The following is a 27,391-nucleotide window of genomic DNA, read 5'->3' on the forward strand; positions in this document are numbered from 1 at the left end:
TGGGGTCGGGAGAAGTGACCTTTTTCGACGCAAAACAATGGGTATTAAGAGAAATTGGAATTTTGTGGATAATATTCATCCCGATGCTAAAATCCTTATATTTCCATCAAGAGAGGCTATACACTCCCCGACGCTAACATATTTCGTCTATGGAAGAGGTTACCTTTCTCGACGATCTATAGGTATAGTGTCGGGAAAATCTCAAAAAAATTATGTTGATGTTGTTTTTCTCGACGACTTAAATTTGGTGTCGGGGGAGGTTTTTTTTTCAAATTAAATTTTTATAGTTTACTTTATCTCAAACCTATTTAAATCTTTAAAATGTAGTCAAATAAACTAAAATCTTGAATATTCAATTAATTTTCTTCCATAATTAACACTCAAGTAGTATTACACATCATCTTCAACATTACATAATATCCACAATGATGGGATACACAAGCATGCAACGGAGGCAAACAGAATTGTTAAGCACTCTAATTACATTTAATTTGAGTTCTAAAGCATGCATTTTTCAGAAAAACTGAAGAGGGTTTCAAGATGAATATACCTTTCATGATTTCTTCCAATTCTAAGTTGCACTTCACATTAATCTAGCTCCAAATCGACTGGGAACTACCAAGAGATCTTCTCTATATTCTCAACCTTGAATTTGAGTGGTGGAACTCAGATTTGAGTGAATTTGTGAAGGTGTTCTTTGTGGGTTTGAAGATGAAGAAGAAGTAACAACAAACTCTTTTCGCCAAATCTCTCTTTTCTTCTTCATAATTCAGTGTTTTTAATCACTGAATATATGCAAGCAACATCAACAACTTCATTACCAGCAGCTGCTTCAATAATTGAAGTGAACCCCCTCCCCCATTTTCTCCAATCTCCAAATTATGTATTAATTCTAAATTAATTAATTTGACAATTAACCAAATTCAAGACTTTCAAAATCCAATTTCTCAAATTGAATTAAAATTGAAAATTAATTTGATTTTTAATTAATAAAACATATTTAATTAATTAATTTACTTGAATATCAAATATTAAATTGATCACACACCTAATTTTAAACATGAGTCATATTCATGTAATTAATATTTAAATCATTATTTAAATATTATAAATTCTCCAATTTCTTTTAATTTCAACAAATTTAACATTAATTATATCGAATATAATTATACAAACCCTAATTCGAATTTGAACTTTTCAAATTCAAACCTTAATTTCAATTTGAACAATTCAAATTGATATCATTCCAAATTCACTCAATTTAATAATTCAAGGTATTCATGTTTTACGAGCTAGTAGAGGGATTTTATGGACCTACAGATCATTGTTAGGGTTGATGCCCTAAAGTCTCGTGTCCTGTAGTTTGTAAACAGGTTATATGAACGCTTGTGTTGTATAATATATGATATTTACTTCACATCTTGTATTTTGCTCAGTTGCATATTTTATTTGCTTTACCACAAACTAATAAACTTAAAATTCCTAGTTATCTGTATGCAGCTCAAGCATGTGTGTGGTGACATACAAGTGGATCATGTCTTGAGTGATAACTAAAATGGTCTATAGTATATGGATATATGAGGGAAATCTTATCCTGGTAACGATACAGATTTGGCCCATTTTGTGGAATGGTCACAAGTGTTGTGACTTGTCACGATGGTCTGATCCTGATTATTCATGTTGGGGACATGCGAGCAGGGGCGTCCTCTACAAAGAGTTTGTATAAGGCCTAACCACGAAGTATTAACGTCTCGTTTTATAACACTGTTCATGACAGAGACTTCACTTCACTAGGATGACCATAGGTAACATGACCTCAATCCTGAGTGAGTTGGGAACTCCTACCATTAAGGCGGTCTTTGATTTGTATGGGTGCGAGTGGCCAGATCGCCTATTCAAACTTACCATTTTGGGGATTCTTCTGATTTGGGAGTTGGGAACTCGGTTACACAAGATGAAATTCACTCATTCCCCGAGATAGGGGTAAGTAGATAGATAGCTCACTTAAAGGTTGATTCCGGTGCTTGAACGATGTGGTGCTACACACATTCTCTTGGCCCGAGAGGTGTTCACACATAGTTGGACTATGTTGTATTGTTCACTAGAGAAATTAGTGGTACTTAAGGAGTGAGATGTAACTACAGAGGCAAAACGGTACATTGGCCCAACTGTACTTACGAGCATCTGTGAAGGGTCATCGTACTCATGATTGGTTATATCCGATAGACACAAAAATATATCAGTGGTAAGAAGAGTTCAACTATTGGTCTTTAGTGGAATGTCTGACAGTTCACGGATGGTGGATCTCGTATCTAAAGAGTTTAGTCAGCTATTCACAGACCGTTGGAGCTTCGAGCCACAGGTTCATTAGGTCCCCTGGGTAGCTTGGATAAAGTCGATAATTGGTGTTTGGGTTAATTTGAAATGTTCAAATTGACAAGAGGAAGTTCGATTATATATGATATAATTGGCTAAAGTATGAGATACATTATTTTAGAGGAAATTAGATATAAATATGATTTATATCAAGTAGAGGAGAAATTATTATAGTAGATATGTGATATCAAACTATAGGATGAAAATATAATATGATTATATTTATTAATAATTTAATTGGTTAATTATATGATAATTAACCTAAAAACTCTCTCAGACGTGCGTTACTGGGAAAATCGCGTCGGTTATTGTAACCAAAGAATAAAAATGAAATTTTGTTTTATTTTAAAAGTTCGAAAAAGTTCGAAAGTTTTTTCGTTGGTGTGGAAACGTAAACGATCGCTTAAGTCGATATCTTATATGATAGTCGCTCAGCGCCTAAACGATCATATACCTCGCGCCTAAACAATCGCACATTAGTTCCTAAGCGTTCAGATAGCTTTCCTAAACGATCGTATAGTATGTCGTGTTTGCTAAACGATTGTATACCTTTTTCTAAACGATCCTTCAGTAAAACCTACACGATCGTGTAGTTTCTTCTACACGATCGTGTAGTTTCTTCTAAACGATAAGCATCTAGCTATGCGATAGCTTCCTATTCTCTCCCACTTGCTTATTGTCTACACGATCAGTTCTTTCTCCTACCTCTACCAAACTCAATGAAGAACACGCTTTGGGTTCTCACTTCGAGAATACCAAGGGCTCCTTTCTGGTGGTGTCGTCCCCGTTGTGTTCATTTGTTTGCGGTTGTTCGTGCTACTAAAGCCGACGCATTTGCTGGGCATTTTTGATCGGGTAGAGGTCTTCCGCTGCATTAAGTTCCAAAGCTTGAAGAGCGTCTTCAACTGGAATGAGAACCCTTTCCCTTACTTTTTAGTGTTTAAAGCATGCTGTTAATTACTATTTATTTGTACAAATGTATTTTGAATGTATATGGTGTATTTCGGTCATGGTGAAATTGGAAAGATCCAACGCGCTCATGGGATACTCTTCGTTGAGAGATCTTTCAATCATAAGCTCCAACGGTTTAAGATTAATTGGCTAAAACTCTTTAGACCAAATTAATAAGTATTTGTTAACTATCGAGTCACATCACTATAGCTTGATAGTTGCACTCTCCTCGTTGTTGATATATTTGTGTCCATGTTATTTAACCATAACCAGTAAGTCGACCTTTCACAAGTTGTTCATAATAACGACTGGGTCAATATGTTATTTTACCCTCGATATAACACCTTGTTCTTTAAGTTCCAACTGATCATCTAATGAACAATTGGTTTATGATCTAATCACTAAACTGAATCCTTCTTGTGCCAGAGAGAAGGTGGGGTCCTTATTCAAGACCTGGATACAATACTCAAGAGAACAATCTTTCTTCTATCCCTAAATCGGGTAGGCATGAATTCCATCTTGCACCCTATGTCCCCAGCTATCTACCCGGTCTTACTCCTGAAATGGGAGGCTTATTGAGTCGGCGTTGTTGAGTCAACCCTCATCCATGCAAATCTAAAGATAATCCCAAATAAATAGGAGTTCATAGTTAGCTTAGGATTAAGATTGAGTTTCCCAGGTCATCAAAGCGAAATATAAGTTACCTATGGTCATCCTAGTGAAATATAAATCTCTTCAAGTAATGATGTTATAAAAAGAGACTAATCATTTTGTGATCTAGCCTTATACAAACTCTTTGTATAGGATACCTCCATTCACATGTCTCCATATGAATGATCAAGATCGGATCATTTGTAACACTTTACAACAATTGTAACAATTACAAAGTGGACCATATCCGTAGTGTCACTAGGATAAGGTACCTAACCTTATCCATATACTACAGACCATTCAGGTTACTACTTAAACACGATCCACTTGTATGTCACCACATACATGTTTAAGCTACATTAAATAATCGTGGATCTTAGTTTATTGGATATGGGTTAATGCATACTAAATATCAAATAAAATAACACTTTATTTTATTAAATAAATAATTTGTGTACAAATAATTTACAAACCACGAAACCTACGAGATTTAGGACATCAACCCCAACAATCTTCCACTTGTCCTAATGCTAGTGGGGTATGCAAATACAAAGTAAGAACAAAGCACAATACTCAAAACAATAAACTAGGGCATACACTACGTGCACAGTATTATCTCCCACTTGTCCTAGACAAGATGATGCATGTCTCGTAGACCCAGACATTCCAGGTGACCCTCAAATACTTTAGCCATGAGAACCTTTGTAAATGGATCGACAATATTATGCCTCAAAGGGATCTTCATGACAATCACATCCCTTCGATGCACAATCTCCTAGGTGAGATGGTATTTGCGCTCAATGAGCTTCCCTCTCTTGTGACTTATAGGCTCCATGGAATTAGCCATGACACCACTATTATCACAAAAGAGTAATAGATTTTGACATGTCAGAAACAACTTCCAAATTTGTCAAAAAATTCCCGAGCTATACAACCTTTTTGGTAGCTTCACAAACCGCTACATACTCTGTCTCTATGATAGAGTCAGTAATTCAACCTTTCTTTATGCTTCTCCAGACTACAGATCTTTGTTAAGAATGAGCATTGACCCTGATATAGATTTCCTAGAATCCGTATCAATCTAAAAATCAGAACCAATATATCCTGTAAGGATTAAATCCTTAGCTCCATACAAATACTGTCCACTGATCTAATCTTGGTTGAGACTGATATCTAGCAGCTGATGCTTAGGAGAAACTACGCCTCTCCTAAATATTTCATCATTCCCAATAAGTAGGATATCGTTCACATACAATGTAACGTCCCGAAATCTAGGTAAAATTTAAATTAATTCGTGGAATTAATCGTTTCTTTTAATTAAAGGCCAAAGTTTAGGAATTAAATATTTTATTAGTGATTTGTGTTTTTTTTTTGGGAAAAGGGATTGGGGGTTGTTATATTTATTTATTTACTTTGTTTATATTATTTATTTTTGTTTGTTTTGCCTTTTCCTAAAAAGAAGTGGGGTTAAGGGTTTGGTTATTTTTTAAGGGTAAGTTGTGTGAGAATTGATGAATTAATTTGTTTAGATTTTGGGGATTCACCCTACAAATTGAACTGTGTGTTTGTGGTTGGTGTCAGGGGCTTTGACTCAAGCCTTTGCTATTTTAGAGGGAGTTTCAGATATTCGTTTTCTTTTGCGTGGACCTAAACCCAAGGTAAGCGGTCTACTAACGGTTGCCCTTGACCTTATGCTTACCACTGGTTCTATTTGGAATGAAATATCTTGGAATGTTTGTATATGGATGGATGAATTGTGAACGGCTATAGTCTTAGCATGTTTTATGGTGTTGGATGAATGCTTATGTTTGTATGAGATTATAGTGACTGTTAGTGTTGCCATTGGGCTATGCACATCGCATGTTGTGAGCCTTCGGGCCCACACCCTATACTTATGTACGGTGTCCTTTTGGGACCACCACTTATGTTTATGTTTGTGCCATCTAGGGCCACTACTTATGAAAGCGTGCCTTCAGGTTCGCCCCTTATGCCCATGCCTACGCCTATGCCCTTGTGCACTTCTGTCCCAATGGAAAGTTAACATATCACTGAATGGGCCCAGTAGTGGGTCCCTTACTGAGTATACTTTTATACTCATTATTTTCCTTTCATGTTTTTCATGTAAGAATAAAGATAGACCGACGCATGATAAGAGATCCGTGACCTGGCCATTTGGACGAATTACTGCTTCCGCACTTAGGTTTCATGTACTAGAGTCTGGTTTAGGAGTTCAGACATTTTAAAAATCTTATGAAATATTCCTTGATTTATTTAATTGTAATTTATTTTAAAGTTGGGTTAGGGGTACCCCGAACAATATTTTTAGATTTTCTCTTCTTTGCTTATTTGAGCATTATTTTGTGAAATAAAAATCTTATCTCTTTTATGTAACTATTCTTCGAGAAAATGTATTGTCGAGCCTATGCATACATAAAGTAGCGTCCTAGAAATATATTAGAAATTTGGGTCGTTACATACAACACTAAAAAAACTACTTAACTATTGATGATTTTCTTATAGACACAAGACTCATCAATATTTTGATTAAAGTCATAAACCCTAAACCCTAAACTCATCAACATTTTGATTAAAGCCATAAGATTTAATTGTGGTATCAAATCTTAGCTTTCATATTCTAATACCATATTAAATAATATGACAATGAGAAGAATAATTCATCTATCTTATAAAGAGTGTGAGGTCTTAAAACTTTTTAGTATAGAATTCTCAACAAACTAAAGTAAAGACATGTTATAATGGATATTAGTCGATTCTCCATAAATCTCCAACAACGGCACAACACATCTTCAAACTCCCAACTAAATTCAAATACTCATTTGATTATTTATTTCGAAACCCAAAAAATCGTCAATGGCGTCGATCAATTCATTCGCCTCCCTCATTAACGATTGCTGAACATGGACTCAATCTATTATTATTGACACCGTGTTTTCTCTCAAGAATATCAAACATTTTCTTGAGAAAATAGTCACTTCGCTGGTTTATTATAAGGGAATAACAACTTTTCGTCGCTACCTTTTGACCCTAATTTCTATTTAATCTCTAACATTTAAGATATTTATACATTTAATTCTTTAATTTTGAATCTTGTTTCAATTTAGTCCATAAATTTTAAAATGTTACAATTTTACCTTATAGATTTGAGTTTTGTTTCAATTTGGTCCCTGATTTTAATATTTTACATTTATTACCTCAATTTTTCATTAAATATCAACTTTCAATCATTGACGTCAAATTTTTATGAAGTGAGATTTTAAATTAATTGGATATTTAATGAAAATTCGAGGTTAAAAGTGTAAATTTTAAAATATAGATTGAAGCAAAAATCAAATGTCAAGGATAAAATTGTAGCAATTTGAAACTTAGGTACTAAATTGAAATCATGTTCAAAACTTAAAGACTAAATGTATAATATTTTGAAACCAGACTAAATAAAAACTAGACCTAAAATATAAAACCTAGGGATAAAAAAATATTTTTCCTTACTATAAAGATGTTTTTGCTCTCTCGCTCCAAATTTCAAAATTTGTGGCATTTTTCTCCATTTGAAATCAAACATTTCCTGATCATTCCAAATTCATCCATTAAAACTATACATTTCTGTGGCTCCAAAATTTAACATTTTTGGTGCGTATTGATATAAAAACTTATTAAAATTTAGAAAATAATTTTAATTTAATTCCATTTGACGCATCCCATAAAAAAAGCACGAAAGAAATAAAAGAAAAATAGTAGAGTTACTTGAGAGAAAATTAAGAAGGATCCGTGAAAAATAGTAGAATTGCGTGAAAGAAAATGAGGAAGGTCCCGTGAGAATTGGAGAGGAGAGATAAAAATAGTTTTAATATTTTTTATTTAAAAATATTTAAAAGAATAATAATAAATATCTAATTAAAAAGGGACAATGATCTTATATTTTTAAAAAAGTGAGGACAAAATTGGTCAAATTAACACTGTGGATCTATTTATAAAAGGTTAGGACTAAAGATGTAAATTTTTGTTTTCAAAGATCCGGTCGGTTGAGCGGAGCCCTTCTGGGCTCATTGACCAACCGATATCGACCGCAAAATGGCCATAAAACCGACATATGAAGTTGGTTCGGGTGGTTTCGATGGATGAGTTCGGTTTAACGGAAACTTTTGGTCACCCCATTATTGCAATGCTGATGGCTGATGGAATCGGACAGTGAAGTGGAAAAAGCAGCTGGCGGATCGCAGTCGTTGAGAGTAAAATAATTAAAAGAGTATAGAAATGGAGCCCCTGCCATTGCTAGGGCTTTGGTTCCTTGCTAGATCTCTCTTCATCCACCGAAGACGATAACAATGTCGTCGAAGTATTCGGATTTGGATTCTTCAGCTTTCGATACTCAAACTTCGTCCAATCCGATTCCCGCTCCGGCTCCCTTGGATCATCCCCCCTCCACCTCCTCCACCCTCTCTGAATCCGAAGAAAATCCCTGCACATCATCTTCACCTTCCTCCGCTCCACCTCCCGTTCACTTACCTCTCTCTTGGCCTCTCGATGCTACCCTTTCCCTCCAATGGATACACCATCTCGTGGCCGCCTTCGACTGGTCTTCCAAAAATTTACCTCCATCCGAGTTTCCTTTCGTCCTTCCCGTCTCCGTTTTCGACACTCTAATCCTCACCGCTTCTAAAATCCTCCACAAAGAACCCAATTGCCTCAGAATCCTCGAAGACTCAGCCGCCAGCAGCGACTCCACTGTAGTCGTTGTTGGAGACATCCACGGCCAATTTCATGATCTCCTCTTTCTTCTGCAGGATGCTGGTTTTCCTTCTGAGAACCGTTTCTTTGTCTTCAACGGGGATTACGTCGACAGAGGGGCTTGGGGTCTTGAAACTTTTTTGCTCTTATTGGCTTGGAAGGTATTTTTGGTCTGAATTTAATTCTCTCTCTTGCACCTTCGCTTCAAACCGAAATTAACATCAATTTTACTTTTATTAATCTTTCATGTAATCATTCTCCGTGCATTGTCCGGGATTTTATGTTATTCGTACAGTAGCATGTGGCCTGCTGCTTAATTCTCTCTATCTAGTCTCTGTTCAATCTCTATCATCACGTATATCCTTGCTACTTTGTAGTGTTTCTTTGCCTTGAACAGGGTGTTTTCATTTGATTAAATTCTGCTGGATAATGTCTAAAGGTGTTTATGCCACATCGAGTATTTCTTCTTCGTGGAAACCACGAGTCCAAGTACTGCACGTCCGTTTATGGTTTTGAGAAGGAGGTGCTAACCAAGTACGGAGACAAAGGTAAGCATGTCTATCGGAAGTGTTTGGGGTGTTTCGAAGGGCTGCCTTTAGCCTCCATTATTGCTGGATGTGTATATACGGCTCATGGAGGACTTTTCCGCAGCATATCAGTTCCTCCGTCTAAAAGGTCGAAAGGGAAAAAAAATCGTAGGATAATCTTTAATCCTGAAGCCAACGGGTTATCTCTTGGTTCTTTGGAGGAACTATCCAAAGCCAGAAGATCGGTTCTTGATCCCCCATGGGAAGGCTTGAATTTAATTCCGGGCGATGTGTTGTGGTCTGATCCCTCGATGAATCCTGGTCTCTCCCCAAATAGAGAGAGAGGCATAGGTCTCTTGTGGGGTCCTGATTGCACTGAAGAATTCTTGAAAAAGTTCAATCTGAAGGTAATTTTAACAAATACATCGCTTTGTCTGTTTATTTGAGATGTTAAAAACTTAAAATGTGCGTGTGTTTGGATTACAATATCTACGTTTATTTATTAAAAGATATATTTAACACAACCCTCCCTTGGTTTGGGGCTTGAATTTCTTCCCCCTTTTTTATTTCCTATCATCTATCAAAGTATTTCTTATTATACATTTTTAATGCCAATTTTAGCTAATAAAGTATACAAGTTTTACTGGTGGTGGTGGTCAATCAGTCCAAAACTTGTTTGAAATGTTAAATAAAAGTTTAAAATCACTCAACTGCATAATGTTCTGGAGTAATGAATGGGCTCAGGTTTATAAACCTATCTTTATTTGAACAGAAGCATGAATTTTGTATTATACAAGTAGATTATAAGTGACATCAACTACTAAACCATCTGTATTAATATGGGGTGTGTGCTATTTTGTGGGGCTTTGGAGAGAGAGAAACATCAAAATCTAGAGGCACGAGTTCTTATTTTGATGTTTGATCACTTGTTAGATTCTTTGTTTTTCATTGGGTCCTTATTTCTAGATTCTTTAATAACCATTCCTTGGTCTTATTTCTCTTGACTGGAGCCCTTCTTGTAATTTAGCTATTTTTTGTGGGTTTTTCCTTTATTGTATGCCCATTCCTTTATTTGTCCTCGATGATAGTCAAACTACTTGCATGTGTAATTGGAGCCCCTGCCACTAAAGAGTGCAGAAATGGAGATGGTCTAAAGGATTCATTGTCGCCAATACACGGGGGGCAGGCCGAGGGACTAAGGGTGGTCCCAAGACTTTTTCTTTGCATCTTATCATGGAAATTAATACTTCTGTGCCACCAACCATGAGAAAATCTTCACTTCCTCAGGGATTTTAAACTTCAAAATTAACCTTGACAGTTTGCATTTAAGGCTAGGTCTTTTTGCAGCTAGGCTGATGGAGAGGAATTTAGTGGAAAAGGCTCCAATGGGCTCCAGATAACACCTAATGCCATCCTGCCCAAGCAAAAGACTCCAGCCACTCTAAATGACCACCCCGTGCAAGGATTTCCCTATCAAAAGCTCCCCTTTTGATACCCAAATTCCAGTTTCCAGAAACGTCATCCAACAAGCAGCCATGTAGCATCTTTTTTGAGGGAGATGTTTTAAATCTCAGGATAAGCTTCTCGGAGTGGGACATCACTAAGCTAATCTTTCGAAAATCTAATTCTCTGTCCTCCCATCTTTAAAATTAACAAACTTAACAAACAAGGGGGCCAAACAAGCAATGTCAAACCAAGGTCTGTTTTTGGGCAACCTTTGGGCTGAGAGGAGGTCCACCCAAGGGGCTTCTTCCCATACAGACTGCACACCATCAAAATTCGGAGGGCATTTTCTTCAGTTGCAAAATGCCGCAACCGGGATGGAAACATTTCTGTTTTTAAAAAAAACCCAACCCCAAGCCACCAAGATACACAGGAAGGATGTAATTTCACACTTAACAAGATGACTGCCAGCCTTATAATCTCCTCCATTCCAAAGGAAGTCTCTGGCAATTTTCTCCATTCTTCTAATAACTCCAGCCGGTGCTTTGAGGATGGAAAAATAATATAGGGGGAGCTCGTTTTAGAACCAAACCAACCAAGGTTAGCCTCCCACATATAGAAAGTAAAGAATTCTTCCACTTGGTAATTGTTTTTGTTGTCTCTTTACTATACCCCAATTGGAAGGTGTCAACTCAACATCAGTTAAAGGATATTGTCTCTTACTTTTCTATCAATGACCCAGGAGAGGCAAGGATGATGCCTTAATGATTGCCAACAACCTGTCCTAGTTGCACTGGGAGGAAACACATTCCCAATACCTTCCTCTGTTCCTCCTCCCTCATGCAAAAGACACTCCGAGATGGACCAAGATTGAAGCTTCATCTTCTTTATTGTAACCTTAATGCCATGTTACACTTCCATGGTGAACAATTCAAGTAAAAAATTCCTTTTCTAGTTGCCTTTCCATATTACATTTGCTATTTTTCCTTTTGGGGTTCAAAATCAATCGTGTTTGTTAATCTAAAGAAGAAGGATCTTATGCGAATGTGCTTGAGCTTGTTAGATGCAATACCTACTACCTTTTACATTCTCTTCCATTGAGATTTACCCCAATGAAAAGCTTCAAAAAGTTGTTGGAATTCACCCAACGCATTATTGGTAAGATATATTCACCTAATAGTATTCCCTCTGGCATTGCGATCCCTCCAATATTTAATTTGTGATAACTTAAGCAAGATGGGAAAATGCTGCCTTACTGAAGATGAGATTGATGAATGGGCCAACCTATCCACCATCCTTCTCCCACCCCAAAGACCATTGGTGGTGGACAGTTGATACCAAAGGATCCATGGTAAAATCTCTCACTCAACAACTTTCATCCAATGGTAACAATCATCATAGTGCAAGGAGTTGTTTAAGGAGATTTTCCTTCATCTGCCTTTTTGCGATGAAGGGCGGTTTTTGTGGAAATTGGAACTTGGGATGAAATAATAGAATCTTCAGAGGGCCTGATAGTTCTTTTGATGATATTTGGTTCCTTGTTAAATTCTATGTTTTTCTTTGGGCCTCTATTTCTAGGCTCTTTTGTGACTATTTGCTTGGTCTTCTTTCTCTTCCTTGGAGCCCCTTCTAATAGTTTGGCTCCTTTTTGTAGGTTTTTTTGGTATGCCCGTGTCTCTCTCTCTTTTTTTTTTCCTCCCTCTAAAGTCAATTATTTTATTTTCCTAATAAATATATTTTCAGAAGTATGTTCTGCTTTCTTCTCCTGTTCTTATAGATGTAGAAACTTAATGTATAGATCAAGTCTCATGATATGGTTCTAGGATGTTTGGTTGCTTGCTGGTTTTCCTTCTCCGTCATTCTAAGAGTATCCCAATCCTCCTCTCTATTCCAAAATTTTCCGTATTTTGTCTTCTTTCATCTCTGCCACAGCTGGCTTTACTCTATCCCTCGTAGATTTCCCTTTCATGTTGCTTCCCTTCAACATGGTGATTTTGGTGCTTTAATTCTAAAGTCAACAGAAATAGAGAAGAAAACAAGGAACGAAACAGGTCATGTGTTTGAGAGGCTTTTTCTGTTCTTGAATTCCTGATTTGCTTCCTCTTCTTCCTCTCCTTTAATATCATTCCTTTTTTCCTGAATTCTTTTCCGATGCTGGGATGTACCTTTAATGTCGTAGACCTGAACTCACTAATTAACAAATATAAACCTGTCCAACTTCCTAATTCTCCATCTGTCAACTAACTTGGCATATACTGTTGGACACTGCCAACATTACTCAACTCTAGATGTATTTTATGCCATAAAGCAAACTTTCTAGACCAATCAGTGATTGTAACCTTTTCTTTTTGGTTGCGTTCAGCTAATTATTAGATCCCATGAAGGTCCTGATGCTAGAGAAAAGAGATCCGGTCTTGCAGGAATGGATCAGGGTTACACGATAGATCACGTTGTAGATTCAGGGAAACTGATTACTTTGTTTAGTGCTCCAGACTATCCACAATTTCAGGTATGGACTGAATCTCTTTATCTCTTTATCTAGCAGGTGGAATTGATTTGTTTTTAATCTTTGTATTTCTTTTCAATTTCTTCCCTTTTTTCTATTGAAACTCAGCTTGAAGGGATAGGTTTTCTATCCATCAACTTGGCAGATAGAAAATCAGTGTCAGCCTTGTGTGGTGTTTTGCTCTAAAAATCTGGGTAATAATGTTTGTAGAATATTCTACAAATATTCTATCTGATTTTTTATCAGCCAAGTTAATGGATAGAAAACTTATCCCTTCAAGCTGAGTTTCAATAGATAAAAGGGAAGAACTTGAATTGTAGAATATTAGTATTGTATTTACTTAGTCTCTTTGTAATTCGAGCAATAGTCTCTTTTCATTTCATTAATGAAAAGTATTGTTTCCGTTTCTCAAAAAAAAAAAAAAAAAATTTGTAGAATATTACATGTAGCCTAGTAAAAAAAATTGCAATCCGTGCACCATTTTTGTTTCCATTAGAAAACTATTTGTGCTATATGTATTTTTAGCCAAGTCAAGCAATTATTTTGAAGGTGTTTGGATCTTCTTCTCGATTTGGAAGCTCTTATATTTGAACTTCTATAACCTTTTAAACATAATGGTATCATGTATGTTTGGTGAGCACAAGTTTGGATAAGTAGTAGAAAGACAGTTATCATTAGTTTTTTTTTTTTTTTGAAACTTATAAAATAGAAATTTAATAGCATTCAATAGTTTATTCATAATTTTTTCTTTGTTTGTGACGGGTCAACAATATATTAATTTTATTTCCTAATTTTTTGCAATATAAACTAAATATCGTAAGAAAGAAAAACAAGGGAAAAATACCTTTTTGGTCTTCAGTTTTCAAGAATAGGTTTAAAAAGTCCCTCTACTTAATAAAACTATTAAATTTAATCATTAAATTGACCAAATGTTAACATGACAATATGACATAGAAAAAAATATATTTTTAATGTTTTCCCTCTCCCTTCTCCTCTCTTTCTCTCTCCTCTCATCTTCTCACTCCGATTCACAACCAAAATATCAAGCAATCCCATCAATTTCTCTCTTACTTTGATGCTAATTAAAACTATTTTAAATATTTTTTGATGGGTGTAGCTCCATTTCTTTGAATTTTGATTGTGAACTTGTTTTTCCATTTAGTTTAGTCATGCTGCTATTAGTTCATATTTCCTTCTTGTATAGAGTCTCAATTTGGAGTATTATGCAATTTACATCTAGTTGGAATGCAAGTGCATTGATTTGTTTTTTGCTGTGTACAAAATTTGTTCAGGGTCTGTTTCAATTATGAATAAGATGGTGAATCTGGAATTGTTTTTTGGAGCCAAATGTTAAAAATCGGTGAATGTGGGATTCAAATTGCCATACTATACTCAGTGAGGTCAAAGCTTGATAGTTTGTGGCTTTGAGCTCCTACTTGGTTTGTGGAAAGAAGAAGGGGTTGTTACTAAGCAACAAGTAAAGGGGACCATGTGTTTGAGAACTAGATGAAGAAAATATAGGTTTTGGACCGAGATGGACGAATTTTGTTTAAATTAGATAGAGAAGATGAGAGGAGGGAGAGAGAGGAGGGAAAGGAGAGATCGAGGAGAAGAGAGAAATAAAATATTAAAAATATATTTTTTTCCATATTATCTTTCAGCATTTAGTCAATTTAATTTAGATTTGATAGTTTTATTGAGTAGAGAGACCTTTTAAACCTATTCTTGAAAATTTAGGGACCAAATTGGCCAATTTGAAACATTAAAGACCAAATGCACCTATTCTTGAAAATTCAGGGACCAAAAATGTTTCCCCCCCCCAAAAAAAAAAAAAAAAAATCAAGCTCACTGGTGGTGTTTGAAAGACCCTGCAACCTTCAAAATATTCTACCAAGAACAATTTTAGATTTCTCCTTACATCAATTCTCCATAGAGGAACATAGGGGCTCAAGAGTAGATAAATTATCACTGGGCTGGTTTCTTGATTTTCTTGTAAATTTCAATTCCCCCCAACATCTCTATAATTTCCACAACTTCGAAGGTTTTGATTTTTCCCGGCAACTCTTTCATTTTTGTGCGTTCGTTGCGAGTGCTAATTGGCTTATTTGTTCTTGTTTATTAAACAACCACCTGTTGAATTTTGTTAATGTCTTTCTTGATCTTTTCCTCCACTTTCATGCTAACTAATCTCATATCCTAGTTTTCCAAAAGAGATGCTTGGATCGAGTGTGCTATAATATCACTTTTAAGAAAGATAAGAAAGCAGGGAAAAGTGGGCAGAATGATGTAATTAGTAAGGAATGAGGAAGTTGTTACGTGTGAGTGGAAATTGTATGATTGTGTGGGCCCTAGGGATTCCGTTAGCTGAGTTTTTTTCCTTAAGGGAGGTCGGGAGGTAGAGTTCATTTTTCATCTTTTGACATATATTTTCTGTAGCTTTTTGAGCATTGAGGAAAGGAGGGAGATCTTGAGCTTCCTTATAAAGAAATTTGCTCTTTGAGCATTGAGGAAAGGAGGGAGATCTTGAGCTTCCTTATAAATAAATTTGGGAACTATCAAGTTCTTTTATTAATAATTTGGGAACTATCAATTGATTCTGTCACTTTTTGCTTAGAATCAACCTCCAATCTTTCCTTCTCTGTTTGCCACCTAGAAGACACTGATATAAGCTCCTCTGCCATATGTTCTTTAATTTCTTTGAAACTATGCTTTGTTTCATCTAGAAGGGACAAGAAAACTCTTCTTTCTTGGATCTAGGAACAAACTGAGAATCAAAATTAAAGGCTCCATCCCTACTTGAACGTTTGTATCTAACTCCATGGCCATAATCGAACAACTTCATTACCATATTGATAGAATCCAAATATATTGAAAACAGTGTTGTTGAGGCGCAATTGGGCCCTTAGCTAAGGCAAGAGGTGAGACGTTAACCTCTTGCAAGTGCCCATGGCAAGCACCTTTAGTAAGGCACTCGCCTTTTACGCCTTCTAGTCTTACCTTGAACATATGTTCCAAGGTGACCTTGGCACTCGCCTTCTTCAATTGAACATATGTTCCAACTGGGCCCTTAGCCCAGTTGAACGTTTGTATCTAACTCCATGGCCATAATCGAACAACTTCATTACCATATTGATAGAATCCAAATATATTGAAAACAGTGTTGTTGAGGCGCAATTGGGCCCTTAGCTAAGGCAAGAGGTGAGACGTTAACCTCTTGCAAGTGCCCATGGCAAGCACCTTTAGTAAGGCGCTCGCCTTTTACGCCTTCTAGTCTTACCTTGAACATATGTTCCAAGGTGACCTTGGCACTCGCCTTCTTCAATTGAACATATGTTCCAACTGGGCCCTTAGCTAAGGCAAGAGGCGAGACGTTAACCCCTTGCAAGTACCCAACGCAAGCACCTTTAGCAAGGCGCTCGCCTTTTTTGCCTTCCAGTCTCACCTTGAACATATGTTCCAAGGTGACCTTGGCACTAGCCTTCTTCAATTGCTCAACCCTTTTTTTCAGTTGAATATTTGAATACTCTGAATTTTTTCTTACATCTTTATAAATGGGTATTGTCCTAATATATACAATGATGAGAGCCAAATATGGCAAAGATAATCAATGGTAACATGAATGGAAATAAGGAAAAAAATATTATAGGAAAGGAATAAATACTAATTACAAAATAATATCCCAAAGAGACGGCAGAAAGGAGAAGACTTTCTATATTCAACACCCCCCCTCAAGCTAGAGTGTATATGTTGATTAATTCCAGCTTGACTTTCAAGATTTCAACTTGAATATAGCTTTTGTAAGAATGTCAGCAATCTGCATCTTGGTGGGTATGTAGTTAATGGAGATACTTTTGTTTTCTATTTTCTCTTTAATAAAGTGTCGATCAATATCCACATGTTTTATGCGAACATGATGGACCGAGCCTTTGGCAATACTTATAGTAGCCTGATTGTCACAATATACCTCCATTGGTTCTTCTGATGTGATTTTAAGTTCTGATAGGATGCTTTTGAGCCAGATTCCTTCACATATTCCTTGAGCTAGTGCCCTTAGTTCAGCTTCAATACTACTCCTAGATACGACTTCTTGTTTCTTGCTCCGCCAAGTAACTAGGTTTCCCCAAACAAAGGTACAGTATCCAGTTGTTGATCTTCTGTCTATTTTTGAGCTTGCTCAATCAACATCTGTAAATACTTCAATGTTTCTTTTTTTGGATTTCTTGAAGTACAGTCCTTCTCCTGGAGTTCTTTTCAAGTACCTGAGTATTCTATAAATGGCTTGCATGTTTTTTTCAGTTGGATTATTCATAAACTGACTTACAATGCTTACTGCAAAACAGATATCAGTTTTGGTGTGAGTTAGGTAAATTAGTTTTCTAACTAGTCTTTGATACTGATCTTTGTTAACCATTTTGTTTTCTTTGCTTATGTGATGATTCGTGTCTAGGAGTATTAGCGGGCTTACATGCAAGCATACCAGTTTCCTTTAAGAGATCAAGGACATATTTTCGTTGAGAAATACTCAAACCTTTCTTTGAGCGGGCCACTTCCATTCCTAGAATGTATTTAAAGTTGTCTAAGTCTTTTACTTTAAATTCCTTGGCTAAGAGTAGTTTTACTTTTCTTATTTCTTCTTCATGGTCTCCTGAAAGGATAATGTCATCTACATAAACGATGATAATTGCTATTTTACCTTTGCAAGGATGTTTGATGAAGAGGGTATGGTCAGATTGACATTGCAAGTACCCATTGTTCTTTACTACTTTGGAAAACTTTTCAAATCAGGCTCTAGGGGATTGTTTAAGCCATAAAGGGATTTCTTGAGTTTGTATACCTTATTCATGGTTTTAATTGATTCTATACCAGTAGATATATCCATATAAACTTCTTCTAAGTCTCCATCAAGGAAGGCATTCTCTAAATTTAATTGGTGAAGGATCTAATCATTATTCACTGCTAGAGAAAGGATACGGATAGTATTTAATTTTGCTACTGGGGCAAATGTTTCTTGGTAGCCAATGCCGTAGGACTGGGTGAATCCTTTGGCAACCAGTCTAGCTTTGAGCCTATCGATTTCTCTATTAGCTTTGTATTTGATGGTGAAGATCCATTTACATCCTACTGTGTTTTTCTCTAGAGGTAGGTTTGTTATTTCCCATGTGTTGTTCTTTTCCAAGGCATTTATTTCGTTTAATACAACTTGCTTCCAATTGGGGTCTTTAAGAGCTTCATAGACGTTGTTCTTTTCCAAGGCATTTATTCATGGTTTTAATTGATTCTATACCAGTGGATATATCCATATAAACTTCTTCTAAGTCTCCATCAAGGAAGGCATTCTCTAAATTTAATTGGTGAAGGATCTAATCATTATTCACTGCTAGAGAAAGGATACGGATAGTATTTAATTTTGCTACTGGGGCAAATGTTTCTTGGTAGCCAATGCCGTAGGACTGGGTGAATCCTTTGGCAACCAGTCTAGCTTTGAGCCTATCGATTTCTCTATTAGCTTTGTATTTGATGGTGAAGATCCATTTACATCCTACTGTGTTTTTCTCTAGAGGTAGGTTTGTTATTTCCCATGTGTTGTTCTTTTCCAAGGCATTTATTTCGTTTAATACAACTTGCTTCCAATTGGGGTCTTTAAGAGCTTCATAGACGTTGTTAGGAGTGCATATGTTGGATAGGATAGTTGTGAATGCTTTGAACTTGGGAGAGAGATGTTTATAAGAAAGATAGTTTTGAATAGGATGCATCGTACGAGTTCTTACGCCTTTTCGTTTTGCAATGGGAAGATTGAGGTCTTTCGTAAGAGTTTCTATTGTGGAGTTGGGGACATGATTTTCATGTATTTCTATCGGATTTTGACTAAGTATTGGTTTATGTCCAAGGGCGCTTGTTTTCCTATGAGTATATACCACGGGATCTTTCCTACATTCGAGTGTGTTTTGGTTGGAAATATCAGTTTCATTATAGACTATGAGATCTTTCCTACATTCGAGTGTGCTTTGGTTGGAAATATCATTTTCATGTAGGAAGGGAGCACTTTCTTCCATGAAGGTTGTTATTGGGGTTCCTTTGTTTTCAACAAGAATGGAAGGTTCAAGGTCTTGCTTTTGAAAATAAGGTTGTGTTTCAAAGAAGGTTACATTCATGGAGGTATAAAATTTTCTTGTGGTTGGTGAATAGCATTTGTATCCTTTTTGGCTTGGAGCATAACCTAGAAATATACATTTGATTGCCTTAAGATCTAGTTTACTCCTATTGGGCTGATGATCTTGAACAAAAATGGTACAACCAAATAATTTTAAGGGAACTTGAGAGAATAATCTATTATGTGGAAATACTTCCTTAAGTTTTTGTATGGGAGTTTTGAAGCCTAATGTTCGAGAGGGCATTTGATTAGTAAGGTATGTGGCGGTCAGAATAGCTTCTCCCCAAAAACGATGGGGGGTGTTAGCGAAAAATATTAAAGCTTTAGAAATTTTTAAGAGATGTCTATTTTTCCTCTTTGCAATTCCATATTGCTAGGGAGTGTTAGGGCATGTACTTAGGTGGGCTACCTTTTTCTTTTAGAAAGTTCCCTAAGGAAGTGTTAAAATAATCCTTAGCATTATCAGTGTGAAGGATTTGAATTTTTGTGTTAAAGAGATTGAGAATCATGGCATACATATTTTTAAATATGACAGTAACCTCAGATTTTTCTTTCATTAAAAAGACCCAAGTAAGTTTTGGTATGATCATCAATAAAAGAAACAAACCATTTAGCTCTTGTTATATTCTGAACACTACTAGATCCCCAAACATCACTATGCATTATAGAAAAAGGATGAGAGGGTTTATAAGCGCTTATCGGATATGAAGTTTGAGCCAACTTTGTCATTTCAAAAAATTCACATTGAAAAACCTGAGAACTTTTATTAAAAATATCTGAAAAAATTCGTTTCAAATAGAGAAAATTGGGATGTCCTAAGCGATATGCCATAATATTATTGTACTATTATAATTGTCTTTAGAAACAACAAAAGTATATTTGCTAAGACCTAACTCCTTGACATAAGAATTGGAAGCATTTAGTATGTAGAGACCCGAGGATTCCTTAGCATTACCAATTGTTTTCCCGAATTCAAATCCTGAAATATGCAATTATGTGAGTGGAAAGTCGCAATGCACCTTTTTGTAAGTGTTAGTTTGCTTATGGAAAGAAGATTGCATCTAAGTTTAGGAACATGTAATACATTTTCTATCATAAAGTCTTTAGAGATAAAAACATTGCTAGTTCCCATCACTTTGGAATAGGTACCATCAGCAATTTTTACAATGGTTTGACTGCTACAGTGGATATAATTAGTTAAAAGTGAGATATCACCTGTCATGGGCCGATGATCTTGAACAAATATGATAGTGGACATAAAACTTCTAGAATCAATAATCCAAGTACTACAATTTTCTTTAGTTGCATTAAGGGCATAAAGGAAGTTACTTGATTGTGCAACTGTAGCCACATTTGTTTCTGATGCTTTTTGGGTAGATTTGGGTTGACCAAAGAGTTTTTGGAGAAGATCCAACTACTCCTTAGTAAACACATTATTTTCAGGGGTAATGTTACCTTCAGTTGTTGCACTTGTTTGGTAGGCCTTTCCACGTCTATCGCCCATTCTCTTGTTTGGCTTCCAATCTGGAGGTTTGCCATGAATATCCCAACACACTTCTTTAGTATGTCTTGGCTTTCTTCAATGCTCACACCATGGTCTTGGTTTCCATTGCCGATTATCAGTTCCTATGTAGCTCTGATTTTGATTGTAACGATTATCATGAGTATTTATACGTACCTCATTACCAAGATTTCGAGCAATTAAAGCCAATCCTTCAGATTCATAGCTTGCTGACACTCCTAACATTAGTTTCTTCCTACTTTCTTCTCTTCTTACTAATGCAAAAACTTCTCTGATGTTAGGTAAAGGTTTAATAGCTAAGATTCTACCACGTACTTCATCTAGTTCTTTATTAAGGTCGAGAAGAAATTTGAACACTCGTTTCTTCTCAACTATCTTTTTGTATATGGCTCCATCTATAGTGCATTCCCATTTGTGGCTTTCAAATACATCAACTTGTTGACAAAGATGAGACAGTTGGGTGAAATAGGGAGTAACTTGCATATACCTTTGCAGTATCTCGTGAATTTTGCCTTCAATTTCAAATGATTCCGCTATATTTTCTTGGTTGGAATAGGTTTCACGAGCTGCTTCCCAGATGTTGCTTGCAGTCGAGAAGAGTAGAAATCCTTCACTAATTTCTGTCGTCATGGAGTTAATTAGCCATGGCATAACCATACTATTTTCAGCTTTCCATGTCTTGTATTTCGGATCAACTTGGTCTGGAATGAGATTTTCGCTTGATAGATAATCTTCCTTTCCTTTTCCATATATAAACATCATAACAGATTGTGACCAAGGGAGATAGTTCCTTCCATTTAGTTTGTGATTAGTAATTGGAAGAGTGGTCCTTTCTGTACTGATAGTATTCATAGATGTCATATTAGAATGTTAAATTCTATAGAGGAAGACATTTATCACTTACCCAAATATTCCTTGTAACAAAAGAAAAACAGAAAAATACGTTCTCAAACCCGAAGCTTGATGAAAAATGATCCGAAATAATAAAAATAGGAACACAATACAGACAAATGCTTGGATAACGTAACAACTGTGGAAGAAGAAAAAAATAGGGAAAACGATATGCCCAGACCTGGAATGCCCGCGCTCAAACATGTGAACCCGATTCAGCAACGAGGCGACCCGGTTGGCCCTATGACCCGAATAAGCAACGGCATGGATTCAGCCTACGACCGGATATGTCCGAACCTGTTGGATACACGCGACCCGATTGTCCCACGATGAAAAACCCTTGCTTTTCATTGCTCAGCCGCGACTTCAATCCACAATTCTTGGCCGATTTGTTTAAGAAGATTTTGATTGGCTCCGATTTGCTTCTGACGTGAAGCTTGACTTCGATTTACTTCTTTTTGGATGATTCCTCACGGATTTGCTTCGGACGTGAAGCTCCCGGTCATAGATAGCGGTTTTCTGATGCACGGTTTAAACGAATCAATATGTTGATGCTTCAATGCTTCTATTTTTCTTTACTAGGGTTTCAAACGTGAAACCTATGAAAATTCACCGAGATGCTCTGATACCAAGTTGAATATTTGAATCTTCGGAATTTTTCTTATATCTTTACAAATGGGTATTGTCCTAATATATATACAATGATGAGAGCCAAATATGGCAAAGATAATCAACGGTAACATGAATGGAAATAAGAAAAAAATGTTATAGGAAAGAAGTGAATACTAATTACAAAATAATATTTTAAAGAGACGGGAAAGAAGAAGACTTTCTATATTCAACATTTCCTTCTCTGATTCTTTGATTAAGAAGTATCAAAGTATGTAAAGGTAGAATTAAATAAAATTCGAAGAAAGGAAGTAGAGTTGAAGAAAAAAGAGAGTCAAAGAGTATAAACAGAATTGAACATGCTCTCTCTCTCTCTCTCTTTTTTGTTTAGCCATTTATCAGAAGTTTATCAAAAAAGAAGAAAAGGAAGAAGAAGAAGAAGAAGGGGGGTTAAAATTCAAAAGGGAAGAAGAAAAATCGATGAAAAAGCTCTCTTTTCTGTCCTACATTCCTAGAAGGATTGAGCAGTTGGCTACTAGCATTAAAGAGGTGACTGATAGGAACAGAGAATTTACTAGCTGCGTGCTAGCCAAACTGCCAAATGACAATATTTCTACTCTATTAAAGACTACTCAGTCCATTATCTTTTTACCTATTTAAAAAGCTTATTTATTTATATTTTTTTTTCAAATATTTTGTTCAAATATTTTTTTCCTCAACATTATTTGAGTTATTTTTTTATTTTTTTTTTTTTCTAATCTTAAGTATTTTCTTATCTATAATAATATTATCTTTTATTTTATTAAGTGTGCATCGCTTCAGTTAGGCGATGCTTTTTGTGCCTCTCACCTTAGGTGGCATGATAGGATGGTTGAGAGGAGACAATTTTAATATTTTAAGTAGGAGATAATTTGTGCCAAAATAATGCAACACAAAGGCATTTCGTTGTCTTGTTAAATGAGTAAAGTTGATATTACCTTTTATTTACCTGAAGTGAGAGAACTATTTTTTCCTTTCTGTTTTCCCCTTGCAGGCTACTGAGGAGAGATACAAAAACAAAGGTGCATATATTGTTCTGGAACCTCCGAATTTTGATGTTCCAATCATTCATAGTTTTGAAGCCATTACTCCACGACCGAAGGTAAGAAGCTATTATCTTTGTTTAGAAGATTATTTTCAAGTTGTTGAATCTTTCCTACTTCGATATAAAACCATTCAGGTGCTTGCGTAGTATCCTATGAATTATGGCTCAACACAATTGTCCAATAGCTTAAAAAACTTATCAGAACGTGAACTTTTCAATATTTCTATAATAATTGAAATAATGTAAATTTCCAAATTTGTCAACACCTTGATCCTTAGAACTTAAGGACACAAAGGTATAACCTGTAGACCAAAACATGTTCAAGAATGGGCACTTGTGCTAAAAATGTGAATTATTCTTAAAAGAACATGTTGGTTAAAATTTTCTCTATTTTGTTTCTCTGAAATGTAAAAGTCTAAAGGGATGGGGAGAGTCACTGTCGATTGGAAGGAGCTTTCTATCAGGAAGAGTGGAAAAGGCAGGAGGATATTTATTGAAGAGCGGAGAGGTGCTAAGGTTGGAAAGATTTATCTAGTGCTAGGTACTTCAGCTTTAGTTAGAGATTGTTTGGTGGCTGTTAAGGAGCTGAGCAATCCTTTGGGTTTCTGGCAAAGACGGAGATTAGATTTTGCGATAATTTTTTTTCATGTTCTCTCTAGCACAAGGGGCCATTTTGCTCTCTTCTTGCTAGAATCTTTTAAAGGTAGGAGATCTTGAATTTTTGTTCTAGAAAGACTTAAGGGTAGGGGCTGGAGTGCGATTGTTAAAGGAATTTCTAATCTTCTTTTAAAGGTAGGAGATCTCGAATTTTTGTTCTAGAAAGCCTTAAGGGTAGGGGCTGGAGTGCGATTGCTAAAGGAATTTCTAATCTTCTTCCCTCCCCTGTCCCTGGTAGGAGTAAGGGTTCTCAATAGGAGAGTTTTTTGGGTGTTCGATTTATAAGGAGGAATGTAAGAGAACCAAGGGTTTGGGAAGCATTAGACGATGGGAGTAGAGTCTAGAAAAGGGAAGAGGAGGCTAACTATTGGGATTGTGAGTTTGCTTTCAACTGTAATTTGGTAGTTTTGGTTGAAAAACTTAGAGCATGAAGGACTTGGGAAGACATTAAGATTTAGCTAGTAGAAGCGTCCAAAACAGAGTTTTGTCTTTTAACCCCTTATGTGAAAACTTCGTGGTTTGTCTTTGCACTTTGAAGGCAGAGGTGGCGAATCTCATCAGAAGCAGTGCAGAGGGTGTTCTGGAAGCTTTAAGCATTAGGGTTGGGATTTTCAAAGCTGCAATGGAAGGAAGAAAGCTCGAATCCAATGGTGGTTGGGTTTTGGTGTTGGACATTATGCCTTTCCTTAGGACTAGACATCTAATTTATTCGTTAGATGAGTGATGTAGAAGTTTGATCGAATGTTTTTATCTAAGGGGAAGATAATTGGCTCGAAGAAGTTTGCTTTGAGGCAAAAGGAAATCAGAAAGGCGTTATTCCATTGGATTGTTCATTAATCATGAGAATTGCTCATTTTAGGCGAGATTCTTAGTTGGTCAGAGTTGGAGCAAGGAGAAGCAGATTAGTCTTTCGGGAGGTTTGAAGAAAGCTGGAAGTGTCATTGAGTTTGACCAAGGGAATGATGTCCAGTCAGTTTGTGTAAAGGTTAGATGGTCACATGAAGATCCTGGGGAAAACGACAAAAACTTTAGGAAAGAAGCTTGTTGTTGATGGGTTGGCCTTTAGTGGGCCCATTTCTTCGAAGGCCCACGAGCCCTTAAAAGTTCAGGTCAAATTCTTAGTTAGGAGCCCAGAGTCCGTTAGTGGTAATAGGCTCACTCTTTCAAAGGCTTACATGGCCTTTAATGCCTTGTTCGAAATCTCAGAGGGGTATTTAGAGCCTATTGATGGTAGTGTTGTGAGCTATGAAGCACGATCACCTCACTTTTGGCGAAGTGTCAGTGTCGGACATGGATACGTCCAGACAACTCCTGACAAGTGTCAAAGATGCGAAAATCTGTGTCCCCTTTTATTTATTATTATTATTAAGTTTGGACACGTGATGACACGCATAGACATGCCACCAGACATACAAAGACATAAAAACCCAAATCTTTCAAACCAACAAATGGCGTTGGATAAGGGTGGTCGGGAAACGGAGGGAGATCGAACAACTTTGACAATGGCAGAGATGCGTGGTCGGTGTCGGCAACTTTGACATCGGCGACGAAGGGAGAGCATAATCGGGGAGGAAAGAGAAGGGCAGAATCGAGGAGAAGGGTTGTTGTGCGTGGGAGAAGAGAATAGTATAGGAAAAAGGAAACTAGTTAGGGTTAGGGTTTTTACTTTTAATTGAGCTTTTGGGCCTTATTACATGCATTCCAATGTGATGTGGCTGTGGGTTTCTTTATCTTAAATGGGTTATTTGTTTTTTTTCTTGTAAATGCCCCATTTTCTCTTTCTTTATTAATTTTTCTAAAAAATCGTTACCTTTAATAATCAATAAATAATGCATCCCCAACATGTCGTGTCCTACATTTTTAGAAATTGGCGTGTTGCCATGTTGTGTTGTGTTTGTATCGCGTGGCTCGTGTCTATGTCCGTGTTTCCTAGGTTATGAGGAAGGGAAAGTTGATATGTGGGCCTCCTTCGACCAGGGCCAGTAGAAAGGAGCCTGTAGTGGATTAGAGTAGGTTGGATTCGTCGAAGGAGTATAGTGTGGGAAATGGCCGTGGGTGTTGGATCGACAAATTGTGTAATTGATGATGAGGATTTTGGATCGGACCCTTCTATCTTTAGTTATTCTGAGATGAGTCCTTATCTATACTGGTCATCCAAGAGTCGATCCCTTGAGTAATACTGAGATGTTATTTCAGGAAGGGGGATCGTGAAGGTGAGTAGTCGGGAAGGTAAAGATGGGATTGTTCTAGTTGAGAGATAGTCGACAAAGGTTGAGAAATTGGTGGCAGTACTGCGAGGGGAGACCGATGCCCATCGCTCGTAGTCTACAAGGCTGGTAGACAAAGATCCTGGAGGTGGACAGAGAGCTTCGGTTTGGCTCTTTTATCGGTGGCTCCTTTCTTCCTGTTGAAAAGGCTAATGCGTTGGCATATATTTTGATAAGGAAAGGAGAGTTGCTAAGAACATGGGGAGCATTAACTTTTCAAGATAATTCAGGTAGGCATCCGACTAAGATTAGGGACAGTCAGTTTTCGGTTTTCGTAGGAATACTCATTTTGGCTCTTGTATCGGACAACTTCCTCATTCCTCTCAAGCGGTCAAAACAGATAACTTTGCCTGCCAAGTAAGTCCTCTTCCTTTGGGTTCTTATCCTCTTTATGGTCTGGTTCTAGTTGAGGGTGAGAGTGGGTTCTTTTCTCCCATTCTCTGGCCTTGAATTCTAATCTTTTAGGAGGGTTGGGTTGGTTTTGTTTCGAAAGTAATATTCAGGCTCCTTTTTTCCTAGATTATTTTTCGATGTTTGGACGTACCTTACCGGTCTATTCTTTGGGAGAGAGATAGACTTTGCTCACTTCGGTGATTAGTGTCGCGACGAACAGGAAAGGGGGAGGTGGCTTCTTTTTTACGGGGGTGGGGGGGGGGGGTGTCGGTGGTGGGCGGTGAACCTTTGTTCTGTTCTAATTCGTTGGGCCCCTCATTACTCTAGGTTCTTGGGACTTTGGTTCACATGGGTGGGTTACTTTAGCTTCTGTGGGTATCCATCTAGTGGAGGTCGAAAGAGCCTCGGGGGTTTCAGAATCAATTGGAAAAGGGACGTTGGACAAGAGAAAAAAGGGGAAAGGAAGCAACAAACTTGCGAGAGAGTTGAAGAAGCTCGATTGTTCCGTTAATTATGGGATAAAGAAGAAAGGAGAAAGATTTGGTCAATTATCGTAAGGAGAAAGATTTTCTTTCAAAGCTAGATTTTTTTTACTCAAAGGCTGAAAGAGAAGCTCT

General features: G+C 36.7%; 1 protein-coding gene across 1 annotated transcript in view; it reads left to right on the forward strand.

Annotated features, from left to right (window-relative positions):
• Window positions 1-7,962: 7,962 nt before the first annotated feature.
• Window positions 7,963-27,391, forward strand: part of PP7 (serine/threonine phosphatase 7) — a 31,405-nt gene continuing 11,976 nt past the window's right edge. The window contains exons 1-4 of the mRNA XM_039048820.2: window positions 7,963-8,885; window positions 9,164-9,658; window positions 13,057-13,203; window positions 23,407-23,514. Of these exons, the coding sequence (XP_038904748.1) occupies window positions 8,322-8,885; window positions 9,164-9,658; window positions 13,057-13,203; window positions 23,407-23,514 (1,314 nt within the window). The 5' untranslated portion in view covers window positions 7,963-8,321. The remainder of the gene's footprint in view (window positions 8,886-9,163; window positions 9,659-13,056; window positions 13,204-23,406; window positions 23,515-27,391) is intronic.

This window comes from Benincasa hispida, chromosome 11 (assembly GCF_027475165.1).
Source record: "Benincasa hispida cultivar pf3 chromosome 11, pf3_genome.v1.1, whole genome shotgun sequence".
Lineage (NCBI taxonomy): Eukaryota > Viridiplantae > Streptophyta > Magnoliopsida > Cucurbitales > Cucurbitaceae > Benincasa > Benincasa hispida.